General features: G+C 38.8%; 2 protein-coding genes across 6 annotated transcripts in view; one reads left to right on the top strand and one right to left on the bottom strand.

Moving 5' to 3' along the window:
* LAMA1 (laminin subunit alpha 1) overlaps positions 1–2,345 on the top strand; it is a 107,612-nt gene extending 105,267 nt beyond the window's left edge. For all 3 annotated transcript variants that reach the window (XM_087756163.1, XM_087756155.1, XM_087756173.1), the window contains one exon: positions 1,110–2,345. In XM_087756163.1, coding sequence (XP_087612289.1) covers positions 1,110–1,270 — 161 coding nt within the window. In that variant the 3' untranslated portion in view covers positions 1,271–2,345. The remainder of the gene's footprint in view (positions 1–1,109) is intronic.
* Positions 2,346–2,751: 406 nt separating this feature from the next.
* ARHGAP28 (Rho GTPase activating protein 28) overlaps positions 2,752–13,552 on the bottom strand; it is a 77,275-nt gene continuing 66,474 nt past the window's right edge. For 2 of the 3 annotated variants that reach the window (XM_087756128.1, XM_087756143.1), the window contains 5 exons: positions 12,265–12,462; positions 11,392–11,535; positions 9,054–9,208; positions 8,340–8,404; positions 6,513–8,226 (listed from right to left, as the gene is read on the bottom strand). In XM_087756128.1, the coding sequence (XP_087612254.1) occupies positions 8,102–8,226; positions 8,340–8,404; positions 9,054–9,208; positions 11,392–11,535; positions 12,265–12,462 (687 nt within the window). In that variant the 3' untranslated portion in view covers positions 6,513–8,101. Of the gene's footprint in view, positions 6,481–6,512; positions 8,227–8,339; positions 8,405–9,053; positions 9,209–11,391; positions 11,536–12,264; positions 12,463–13,552 lie in introns of those variants that run through there. The other variant, XM_009470718.2, reaches the window with a different exon arrangement.

Below are 13,552 nucleotides of genomic sequence, written 5' to 3'. Positions count from 1 at the left end.
GTGCAAATTCCCTGTCAATCATACTACGATGGTAATAAAAAAGATAGTAACACAAAAATATATATAATTGAATTACTTTTCAATTAAGTTGTGCAGCTCATTAGTTGATAATTTGAGCCAAGACAATGTATTCATTAAGAGGATTGAATTTTGAACATCATGAGTTTGGCCTTTTCGCATGCATGCTTTTTAATGAACACATCAGTACTGAGAGTGAGTAGGCTTCGTATGGTTTTGAATATCTTATTCTTTTAAACATAGCATAAAATGCCCATATATGTTTGTCTCCAAAACAGCTGTTACAGTTTATCAATTCAGATATTCCATTTGTGTGAAAACAGAGTGAAGAGGTCTGAAGGGCAAACTCAGCTTTTAAATATTTGGAAAGCTTTAGGGATAATAGCTTGCAATGTTACAAAGCCTTCTGTTGGACAAGGTTTTGGTGTTTTATGAAAAATGAATTAATCCTAATTAACCAGATCTTTATTAATATTTGGTCTTCCTTGAATACCGGAGTGTGGCCTTACCAGCATCTTGTGAAACTTTTTTTTTTTTTTTTTTTTTAAATAAGGTAATGTGATACTGATTGTTCTTTCAGTGCTCCATCTGAAAAGATTAGGGTTCATAGAGAAGAGAGAAATTCTTCAGTTTAGTTGAATACTGCAGAAGTGGAATGAATTGTTTCACAGGTGGTATGGAAAAACAGAGTTTGACTCTACCAACATCATGTTTTGGTTTGCCAATGGAGTCCATGACTGTGTAGAGCTCAGATGTTGCTTCGCATTCTCCCAGTTTCAGTTTTAACTTGGAAGACACCTATGTAGAGAGGCTTTCTCCTCTCTTTTCCCCTCTCTTTTCCACTGGGACAAATCATTTCTGCAAACTCTGCACAAGTTATCCCAGTGCATGACTTACGCTTGAAGGCAGCAGTGACTGTCCATGGTGGGATGTTCCAGATCATACAAACCTAAATGGAACTTGGTGCTTCTCAGGTGGTGGTTTAATCTCTCATTTGGGACGGAGGGGAAGCAGTTGAATAATAACCCGGATCTTTGTATTGTTTCAATTCACTGGAACTAGATTCTACATATTTCACTTTTGTTTTTCAGCTGATGTGAAGCAAAACTGCCTCACAAGCAAGAGCTCATTCCATGGCTGTTTGAGGAACCTCATGTTGACCAAGGGCCAACAGGCAGAATTGTTTGACTTCAGCAGAGCTTTTGACCTGCGTGGAGTCTTTCCTCATTCCTGCCCTGGGGCTGAGCACTGAACTGCAGCAAAGCCTATCTGGACTGAGAGAGGGTTTTTTGTTGATCTGTTATTTTTCATTCTCATTTCATAATGAAAAGAAGAATTGGTGAGAGCCTTCATCTCTTTGATTTTCTGATTGTTTTCCAACTCAGGTCATTTATTGTTTTTTAGTCAGAAGCTCTATGTCTGCATTTTAACTAAACGGTTTAAACAACAAATACCTCTACTACAATGTTAGTGGCATTAATTGGGTATTTTTCTTTTGGGAATTTTTATTAATCAGTGTTTACAGTATGTTTTCTTTTGATTACTTGACAGTATTTCATTTTATTGTTTCTTGGTCATTTTATAAAAAGGTAATAATTTTGGACCATGTAATAAAACTACAATAAATTGTGCATTATTTCATGTAGTTCAGTCTTCTATACATTTCAGTTAGAAGAAAAAGAGCCTGAAGGCTGAGTGAAAAGTACAAGTGGATAGAGTCCAGCAGAGGGAGCAGGAGACTAAAGGCATAATTTTGAAGGTCTTGGATTCAGAGTCTAATGAATAGAATTTTGGTATTTATACTTTATATGGTATCTTCAATCTCTTTTCCTTTTGCCTTAATATCCAGTGCTTCCAACCCCCATTATAGCCACATTGTCTAGAAGGATTATGTTCCTGTTTATGCTTCCATGTAATCAGCTGCAGGACAAGCAGCAACTCCACAGCACAGAGATGCATATGAAATGTTGTGTTCGTGAAGAAATGATTTGGGTCTGGCTTGGGAACAACTCTATTTTGGCAATGAGAACTAATGCATCTTTCTTGGGAAAACAGTATTTCTTACAGGACACAGGGAAGAACCTTTGGTGCTCTGCGATTCCTAATTCATCGGCCAGTCAACAGTTCTCTACCTTTTCCTACTGTGTCTTCCTTTGCTTCTGTAATGAGGCTTTCAGTAGTTGCGCTTGAGCCAGGTTTGGGGGGCATGCACTTGATCTGACTCAAGTAAGGACATCTATTCATCAGCTGGCTGGATCATTGAGCAGTGACAACCATGTCTTGTACTTGAAGATGTATCTATAATAAACATAGTTCTTTACAAGTCACTTCTATCTACTTTTTTCTCTTTGAACTGGTAGTATTTTTGTTTGGCTTTTACTATGCATTTTTGCAATTCGTTCTCAAGTCAGTTTTGCTCTGTGTGTTTCATACTAGTTTAAAAAATACTGGCTGAAATGAAACCCCAAAGCAGTTTGTCATTGATTTCAATGAGGCAGAATTCCAAGCACTGTCATTTTGTACCTTGCATCGAGGTAGTCCGGGAGAAGAGCTCCTGGAGCAAAGAACTGCTCCACTTGAGCAAGGATGGCAGAATGTGGTCCTCTGTGTAGCTAGCTGTCGAGGTGCCATAACAACAGAGTTGCTTTTAAGACAGATTCACCACTGCTTTTTGCAATTTCTGTCACCTGCTTCTGTCCGAAAATCACGTGTTTAGATTTGAAGAGCTTTCTTTGTTGGTATTGGTTTTATTTTTGACATGGATACAATACAATGGACACATTCTGTTGTACAAATACACTTACATGTGGGCTTATTTCAACAAAACACATAACATAATGAGGGTTGTAAGGGAAACGTACATACAAACATTTCGCTTTGATTAGTGGCATCGTATTATTTTCCAGAGAAGACACACATTAATGGAAAGCCATTGAAAAATAAAAACTGAAACACAGTATGTTTGTATTTGTTATCTATTAACCGCAAGATCTGATCTCATAAGATTCACATTGAGTCAACATGGTTTGGATAAAATTTCATCCATATCCTGAAATATGTCTTTTCATATATATTTTTTGGTAATTTCCAAATCTTGCCCCTTAGAAGGAGAAACATTTTATTAATGCAAAAGACTAGTGGAGAGGTGAAATTAATAATAGAAAGTTTTGGAATATTAAATCTCTAAGCCAAAATATTTTTCCCAGAAAATGCAGAGTGAGGTAGTTAATATTATACATAGACACAGACACATTTGCACACACGCACACATTGTAATGACATTAGATGCATAAACAGGTTAGAGCATTCCAGTCTGTTTCCAATACCTACTTACAATACTTTCTCTCTCTCTCTCTCTCTCTCTCTATCTCTCTCTCTCTGCAAAATGCTGTCTTTGTAGAACCGTGGAGTACATAAATGCTTGAGGCATCTTTGGACTTTGCTGATTAAGTTTCTCCCTGCTTGCTACCACTTTCTTATTAATAGCTTTCCACACATGTTACTTTTTGTTAGGTGACAATCCTATCATAACTTGCTTTTGACTTCAACCGCTATTAGGAGGAACAAAATTCCAGGTGCCTGCACCTTTGAAATATAAGGCCTAAAGTTGAGACCTCATATTCAAAAATGTCATAGAGATTGTTCAGTTTGCTGCATATTAAATCAAGTTAGTGTACCACAATAACGCAAAACAACTTAATGTGTAACAGTATTAACCACAGTACCCATGGGTCATTAGGTCCATTTGTATCAAAAAAGAATTTTGACATTGTGTTTGGCCATGCTGTAGTAGTCTGGGCACTGTACATAGAATCTAGTTCATCCGCTAATACGCATGTCTTATAAAGTTATAGGCAATTTTAGTATTGAACAAGTGTTCACAGGATGGATTTCATTACATCAGATTTGGCTTTCCGAAGTTGCAAAGTCGTAAGAGGTGGAAGTCTTCCCAAAACCCCTTCTATCCTGCACAGAATACAGCGAGATCTATTTCAGAAGTAATTTTGATGAAGTCCTCACTTCAGGGTCCAGAACATGCTGCGCAAGTTACAGTGTGAGCACGTAGGTGCTCTGTACTTTCCCATGCACGGCCATTGAGAACGCAGTGTGACGGGAGCGGGCAAGACAGAGGAGGTCAATGCATTTGTCTGAAAGTACTGTAGAAAGTTATCTCATTTGCTACAACATTTCAAATTCTTTAGTTAATGTTTAGGCTTTCTGTATAGTCATAAAAGCTCTTTCATTGACTATAAATGCAATGATGCTTAGCATTTATACGATGATCTTTGTATTCAAAGCACTTTGCACGTAAAATCCCTTTGCTGAGTTTGTACTTCCTCGATGGATGTTTATAACTCCTGTTCTGCTCAGGGAATTGTTTGGCTGCATCCAAGAGCAGAATTTAACTCAACTAATTTTCACGTTACCTTTATAAGGAAAGTACTAGGCCTGTTTTACAGCTAAAATAAAAGGGCATCATAGTAGAAAAAGTTGTCCATTGCCACAGAGGGAACTAAAGGGAATCAGGAGCAAAGCACTTGACAAAATGTTTATGCTTAGTCCTATGAACAAACCACAGATCTACTATCTCTCGTATACTTAAAATAAATAGTTGTCAAAATAAGCAGCGTATTTTATAATACAACTGTCCTGGTCTTAACCTGGCTGCAACTGTGCATCCGTTAGTGTTAAGAAAAAAAAAAAATTGGAAAGTTAAAAATGTCACTGTTTTAAAGAAAATGAAAGAATAACGTCACTAAATTTTTTATCTCAAGAAGGTAAGATAGACAGATGGGATCTGCCCTCTGTAGACATTATTGTTGCTGGTAAAATTACTGATTCAGTGTTGATTTCTTTTACTGGACACTAGCAATGAAAGCTAAGTCCTGGAGAACACGATTAACTTTGAACCAGAAGTAGGGTTTCTAGAATGTGAGAATCTTCATCACACAGCTTCAGCAGAGCATCACAAGTTACACATTTCTCTGCAGGACAGTGTACTTTATGTTCACCTGGAGGATGTGGTTCAGAAGGCTTTTACATGGCTACCTGGCAAACAGAGCACCAGCTTCTGCCTCATCTGTGTGTCCAGGTCAGGAACAAAACCCTCTGCATTCCTAATGCAGTTGCAACCCACTGTTCCCTTGTCAGCCTGTGTGTTTTCATAGACTGCATGCCGCCTGTAAAAGGAGCTGCAATTTGCTATGTGCAACCCCCAGCACAACTGGCCCTAGTTTGGTTATGGTTTTGAGGCCCTAATGTGTAAATGTTAAATAAGAGTATTAAATCCCTCTGCTCATTGGAAGTTTTTTTTTTCTTTTCTGTGCTGTATTATACAAAATCCAGACAAAGATCTCTCTTTTCAATGCAGCTGAATAGTATAAAAGTTGCTTACATATTAAAGCTAAAATAAAAGAAAAAGAATTAGGTTACAAATTAAGAAACTATAATGTTTAACAAAAAGGTGATGGCTGTAAGTGGCACCATTAAGACAAATATTATGGCATTACACAGACTTAAATCTGAGAGTATCAAGTAAAAGATGGAGCGAGGGGAATGTGCCCCTTCTCACCTAGCATGTGTCTCCCAAAGCTTGTGGGTGTGACAGGGGAAGGAAGGAGAAAATGGTTTGTGGCGCTACAATTACACACAGTAATGTGATCCAGACAGACAATTTTGGAAGACTGGTAGTAGTATATACAGTGGTACATACATAAAGCAATATAGCTGTCTATACAGTAGTTCTTCCTCCTGCCTCCCTCCCTACCCCAGCGTCAGGTACTCATGAGGAGTGACTGAGAGACATAAATATTGCAGTAATGCACACTATACAGGTTTACTTTCAGCAGAAAGGTTTGATTTTGTCACACAGCTACGTCTTGGCACTGCTGCAGGTTGAGCTCCTCTCTTCCACGCTTGACAGATACCTTCTCTTCTTGAATGTCTCTGTGATGCTTCTGTGTTACGCTGTGGCCGGTAGTGTTCCATACATCCATGGATGCCACTGGATTCTTTCCTTTCCAAAAATTCGTGTTCTAACACCAGGTCAGGAAACGGACAACTCCATATGTGACAATTTGTTTTCCATGCCTCTGTACCTTGGTCCGTCCTCCTTAACTCCTGAGCCAACCAGCACAATTGCAATCCACATGAAAGCAGAACTGATGTGATATTTTCAGATCGTCCAGAAGCTGGAGCGATAATGCTTATACCAAAAGCAGTAGATGGTGAACATCAGTTGGACAGTACAGTAGGAAGGAATGATATCCTGTAGCTACCATTTTGTTTTGTCTCTGCCAAGACCTTCTTAAAATGACAGGCATCACTGTTGTCCGTTTGGCTTTTGTCCAGTACACCGCAGCCTTCTGCTTCAGCTTGCTTTTGGTTTTATCACCCATTCTGCCTGAGGATTTGCGCGGTAAACATCTAACATGTACGCATCCGGATCCAAACAGTGCTGGCCTGAAACAGAAATCGACAGCCATGAATCATAGGATGTTTTGAGCACATTAGTAAATGGGAGAGGGCTATGTTAAAATGTCATTGAATGTATCTCTGACTTGCACATAGCGAGCCTAGTTTTGTGTGTCCAGCTGACATCTTGCCTGCGTACAGACAGTGGCTTTGGTAAATTTGCCAGGGATTTTACTCAGTGAGAGTTGTGAATTCACTTTTATTTCCAGGTAGGATGCCCTGCATTACACTGACTTATGGACAAGGCGTTTAGTCAAATGGTGAACGAATATTATGGTTTCTTTAGAAGCATTAACAACACTGTTACTGTAAGTGCCACAGTATGTTTTTTTTATTTCTTTGGATTTACTGGGCTGAAATTACAACTCTGTGACTTCGTTTCTACGCTATTTTTTAAATGCTGAAAACGTAGCTCTGTAAACCATGTGTTCCCATCCAGCTAGGATCTTAGAAAGAAATACAGGGACTATAACGTGGTTTTTGGCAGTTGCTGTTTTGCTGGCTGAAAAAAAAACCCAAGTCTTCTGAAGTCTGGCCGTCTGACGGTTTGTTTAGCTGATGACTGGGGCTAGGAGTTGGGTGGTTGGGGAGCCCCTGCTGCCTTTGTCACAGAAAGAGGCATTTGGTGCCTCTTAATTAAGTTGATTTGTTGGACTATATTGCATTTACACTGGGTGATGAAGCCACTTAACTGGTGAGGTTACATTGCTGTGACGCAAAGGATTATGGTAAAATTTTTGTACAGTTACTTACAAGGTCACTGGAGTCCTAATGATTTTATTCAAGTGAAAGCAATATAAATGAATTAACGCATAACCAGTGGACTAAGGTACCCTGAAAGATCTAGGGCTATAAACATAATTTTAAATGAAGATGCAAATTAAATGTCCAGATTTTTGAAAGAGTGTGGTAGCAATACTTGGAATTGTTTCACAAGGCCATTAGGATCTTCTCCTATTTTAGCAATGGTTGGTCATCCCATTTAGCCAGGCAAAACAAATCACTAATCAAATTTAGCTTTGTATGTATATTTTCAGTAATAAAGACTTTGCTTCTTGACTGCTGCTGAAGCAAGTCTGTGACGTTTTGTAATAACTTTATATAAACTGTTTAGAGCTGAATCTAGAAGAATTAAGGAATAATCTAATCAGACAGTTGACAAAAGACTCCAACAGAGCATCCAGAATTTTAGTATGAATAGAGAAAGGAGAGAGTCAGGACTGTGCAATATCAAATTAAAATCTGTTTTTTGTCCTTTAGGCCAGGAGCTTCTGTGGCAAGCCACTGTTGTTATTACAAAAATGCCCCCACACAAAACACGGAAGAAGACAAAATCCCTACTGCAAGGAATTTACAATCTAAATAAAGCACATGGATTAGTATAGTACACTCATACATGCAGGGGCTGAATTCTCAATTCTGTGTTTTTTTATTTGGAGGAGGTTAACACTTAAATACAGTGAGGAAGAAATAGGTCTTGGGAAAACGGTTGACAGTGAGGTGGAATGTGCTCACGAGAGGAAGACTAAGGATCTCTTAACCATGGAAAAATGCTCAATTATGAGAGCGAGAGAGGTAAGCGAAGGGTCAGATGAATTTGGCAAGACTGTCAGGAGTCCTTATGAGATCCAGCCATCAGGTCACTATATCTCCTGCGCGGTGCCCCTTCGGTCATGCTGGAGTCAGAAGGAATCGTTACATTGATTTTAACAGCTTTTGGGTCAGAGTCCTTTCCTGCAGATGAACGGGAAGGTAGGAGAGACCCAGATGTGTGAAAACAGCACTGCCCTGAGGTGTTTTAGGAGGCTAAGGACATTCAGAATCGAATTTTCAAAAATGAGACCTACCTATATTTCCTCCAATTTCATGTAAACTTTGGATCTGGCCTCTCATGTTCTGTGATGAACCACGGCTAGGATAGAAAAAAACCTTCAGTTTGTCTTCCTGTTATAACCACTGCCTTATCAACCACCATCTATATTAAGATAAAAATTGATATTTTTGCCCCTGTGAACTTACTTATCAAAAGCAAGGACTTCCACCAACCGGAGCACTGCAGAATACTGAATCTGCTACAGAGGTAGATCACTGTGTCACAGTTAACTAAGCCTTCTATGACAGTATTTGTTTTTTATTATTTATTAAAAGACAATTATGTAGTAACATGGGAAGACTTTACAGAAAAGACTTTCAGATACAATTTACCATTTTCCATAACTGTTAATAATTATTACCTTACAGAAATAAAAACATTAATGTTTTATGGGCAAATGTAAGACGATCCCTCTGGGTTCTCTGTGCAGCAAGTCTATAAAAGGTATGTTTTTAGTCGTGGCATAACAGAGGGCAGATTGATTCTGTATGGGAGCCAATTATTAAGTAAAATATAAGGAACAAAATCAGTGGTTAAAATTTCTATGACCAACGTAACCATAAATTAGCAATTTTAGATTAGAAAAAGAGTCCTTGTAACACAATGAGTCTTTGAAAAGGGGACAATTTATTCATTAATGATTCTGACATTATTGCTCAGGAAAAACAAAATGTTCTGATTTACCCACCTGTTTTCACAGTGGAATCGAGCCAGGATGTCTTTGGCTTTTGTTTGGCTGTTGAGTTGAATTGCCATAGAGACTTTTGAATGCAGCGGAGCATAAACTCTTATCACCCCCTCGGGTATGTCAGACTGCAGGTATGGGGGAAAAGTGACAGCTCCCTAAAATCAATATTCAGTAGAGTAAGACTAAGGCAAATATTGCTGTAGCTCCATTCAGAAGCAGTTCTGCAACTCTTTTAAGGTTGTTTGCAGAAATCACTGTCCTGGATTCGCTTAATTATTCAAAACCCACATTTATAGTCATGCAAACACAAGTTTACAGATACAGTATAATAAGATGCAACACAAAGACACAAACTCCTTAGTAAGCATCACATAAATGCACGCAGAATAAAGTCCAGCCCTTGAATTTTAATTGCTTGCAGTAATATTGAGTCGTTATCTGAGATTTTTTAAGTTATTTCTGTTAACATTGGTCAGTGAACCAACTGCTTATTTAAAAGTACATAAAAATGACTAGGAATATCTGGTCTTCCTTTTAAAGATTAAATTGTCCTGAGGCACAAAGATCCAGTTCTCTGTTTCCCCTTCCTATAGCTTCACCTAGATCTAAGCTTATGTACAGTAAAATATCGAAGTACCATATGGTTTCTGTTAATTTGAAATTTGACCTTGTGTAGGGTTCAAACGATCATCTATGAAGTTTATGCACTCTTCCATGATTAATGGTGGATAAATCAATTAGCAAGGTTTGCATTCCAGTTCTAATCCAATTAATACCATGCTGAGGAGAGTACAATAGTCTCTCCAGTCTCTGTCCCTGTGTAATTTAGAACATCTGAGACCCGGGGGGTGTGTTAAGTGCTCTCAAAATTCAACTCAGTTATCCAAACAGAGTTTGCCTCGAATTTACCCTTCATATTTCAGCTACCTGCAATGGCTAGCCTTGCTTTTATTAGATGCAAAGCCAATTACTACGATCAATGGACTTGCCTTCCCGAAGGTGCAATGACTGCAGTAACTGACTCTCCTTAGAAGCTCTCACTGTATTTGTTCCAGGGTGAATACAGTTTTGCAATGCAGTAGTCTACACTGCCATTTTAAAGAAATATCTGTGTCTCCATCTGCAGCACAAATGTGTGTCCTACCCACAGCGTATTTCAGTCAATGCTGGCAAATGAATTCTCCAAAAAGCTGAATTAACATGGATTCACGATTCATACGTATTCTTTTTCTTTCTCTTTTTTTCCCAGACATACCCTTCTGCATTTTCTTTGTTGTCTGTATTAGGTGGCTTATTCTCTATTTCTTATAATCTCTTAATTTCGCTCCTTCCTAATTTGTCTTTTCTTTTGTTCTTCAAGACTATTCTTCAATACCTATAGAGTCCTTGACCAGTTCCTTGATTATTGCTCTTACAATTCACCAATCTCTGTTCTTTTAAACCGCCATGGAAGACTCTAAAGACTTTCTCTCCAGGTTATTAAAGGCAGTTACTACATGGAAATACTACATATAAGCTGCCATAGGGACTGTGTATGTTGTGCACGTGTACACAGCCTGCTTTGTTGCCCAAATTATATGTTATACCTAATACATAAGTTAATTTTAGGTGTCTGTTGAAGTAGCATACCTCAAGTAAGTTCCTAAACTCCATATCCGCGCAGTGGAGAAAAGTTGGTGGCTTTAAGACCTCCAAAGGAAGATTTTTGTATCAGACTTTCCTAAGTCTGAACTTCACCTGGAGCTCTGGAAATCCTCAAAAATATCCACCTCTCTCCTCTGACTACATGGGGAATAACAACACAAACTACTTCATTAGGCACTTAAAATTTAGACCCAGTTTTGGTGTCTATGTTAGGCAAACAGGATTTTCTCTCTGCTTAGGAATTTAGTGCAAAATTGTAAAACTAAAGCTTGCAAGAAGAATATTGAGTGGCCTGGACCAGGGCATGGGTAAGTGCAATTAATCCTAATGTGGACCATCGTCCTACTCAACTGCAGATCCATGCATTTGTTGAGTATCTACAGATCATTGCTGTCAAGGACAGTCCACATATGACCATTTGCTTATAAAACAGGTACAAAACCAGCCTGTGTTTATAACAACTTATAACTTGGGCTGCTAGAAATCATTCTGCCTTTCTCACCTTTTCTCAGTCAATCCCCAAAGCTTTCTCTTATCAGGATGTTGGACTGGGAAGCACATCCTTCAAGACAGCTCCCAGATCAGCTTCTTTTGTATGGTAAAATTTCCTCCCCGCCCCCAGAAGCTTTTATGAGATAAGAAAGGAGGGAGACTGCTTAAACCTGCCCTTGAAGATGATATATTTTTATCACACCTCTGGTCTTTCAGGTCTCTCCCGTTCCATCGTCTTTCTCCTCAGAAGTTTTCTCACTCCTTTGTCAAACATCAGCTGCCTCTTGCTGTTGTTCATTGCTGCCTCATTCATTTTTCTCACTTGGGAAATCAGGAAGGATGGCACCTAAAGGGAGGAAACCAGAGCTGAGAATGTACAGTAATTTTTCCCCCCATAAAATTGGTGTTGGGGCTTTAGAAAGGCACCAAATTTTAGGCAGCAGAAGCTCTATTTATTCCCAGAAGATACATGCAATTAGTAGCTCCCCCTAACAACCCACGATTATTCCTTTGGTGAAACTGTAGATCATCTTTCATACCATATGAAATGTTTTAGTGATGTTTGCAGTTGTATCCTCCTTCATTAGGAGGTAGCCTTTGCAATCCCCATCATACCGTCCCTCTGTTATGAGGAAATGAGCCGAGACTGTTGTCATCCTCATGCCAACCTTCAGAAGTCCAGCAAGTAGCATGCACTTTTGGCCCGTATTATTATGGGCTAGACTTCAAACAGTCATTTAATAATCTCATTCAAGTTTAGGTATCTCACCTAGGCATCCAGATTAAATCACTCTCCTATGCATTCTTCTGTATAAACAATGGTGTTGGATAGGTACCTCCCGAGGGCAATTCGTGCTAAAATGGATGTCTTAGTGACATTGGTGAAGTAAATCTCCATCCAGAGGTATCTGTCACCCTATCTCATTCTAGATATAGAAGACTTCAGCCAGTTTCCAAAGAATAGCTGACTGTTTCTTCTAGGAAGGTCAGTTTACTCTGATTTCTACAGAGCTGCTGCATGTAGCAAAATACTTCTCTGTGCTGGAGCCATGAAGAGGGAACCAGCATTACTCACTGTCCACAGGATGTCCTGGTACCGAATTAAAAGCCGCACAATGTGTGCTGTGGTGGCGGCTGCTTGCATTTCTTGTTGGTTTGCACGTTTCCCTTTGTAGATGAAGAGGTTTGGTGCAACAATCATAGAAACATTCCACAAATTCATTTTGTTTTTCCCTTCATTAGCAACCACCTTCTTCAGGAACTGAAGAAAGGCCTGGAAAAACAACACTCGTTATGCTGAATCTCACAAAATAGTTTACTTCTTGAATGCAACATTTTCAAATGCACAACATGTCTGGCTCGAAAGCTGGTATATTTACACTTGGAGGTGACATTTAGGGGTTTTTGCATTCTAATTTGGATTACTCTGATATTTGCTGGCACAACCAACCATGTCAATCACAGAGGAATAGTTAATGTTATTAAAATACACATTAATAATTTATCTATCACTTAAAGTATAATCCCGAATCTGTAAATCAAGTACAGTGTCTGCACTAAGGCTCTGAGTCCTGTAGTAGAGGAAAGATAGAAAGGTGTTGCAATGGAATAGTTAATTTCTTCACAGATTTCAAGGTGTCCGTTTTGATGTATCTGGCCAAGGCTTTTTATATTGCAGTCACCAGGGTGATCAGCCTCTCTTCAAATGTGCACCAGTCCCATATGTGATATAATCTGAGGAATTTCTGCCAGCACCCCCCAAACTTTTATTCTGGGATGAAAGCAAGAAGTGCTCCGTGGATGTTCGTTGATGTCACTTTTGCACATGCATGGCAGAGTCAAAGGAAACTCATTTCCCTTTTGGGCAGTTTATTCAGAATTTTACTCGAGTGACTGAATAGAATGGATTGCAGCTGTGGTTGGATTTGGGGTCTGCCAATGAGTCTTTTGCAACACCATACCATTAAAACCACTGTTTTTGTACCCTGACATTGCAATTAAAACATTTTTACAAACCCAGGAATTACAAAACAGAAACTGTGTTGGAGAAATTTCTGAAACCTCATTATAGATAGCAAGTAGAGATGCATTCAGTTTTTCATCACTTCTATTTTCGTATAAAAGCCTAGTAATAATAATAAAGACTACTCATCTAGCACATGTTTTACGTATATTGCTCTATATAGATGCAGACTTTGATAGAAGAAATAACGCCCATTCTTCACAGAGCACTAGTAGACCTCCAAATGCTTTAAAGAGGGTTGTTATTCTTGTCCCTTTTTATTGTATAAATAAATACAGGTAAAAAAGGCACCTGGACTCATAAAGCTGTATCTAAACTGACTAGTGGGAGACTTTCAGAG

Source organism: Nipponia nippon, unplaced genomic scaffold (genome assembly GCF_047370975.1).
Source record: "Nipponia nippon isolate SJK-2023a ecotype South Korea unplaced genomic scaffold, ASM4737097v1 scaffold_1, whole genome shotgun sequence".
Lineage (NCBI taxonomy): Eukaryota > Metazoa > Chordata > Aves > Pelecaniformes > Threskiornithidae > Nipponia > Nipponia nippon.
The sequence above is the reverse complement of the archived record's forward strand: the minus strand, read 5'-3'. Positions and strand labels throughout refer to the sequence as shown.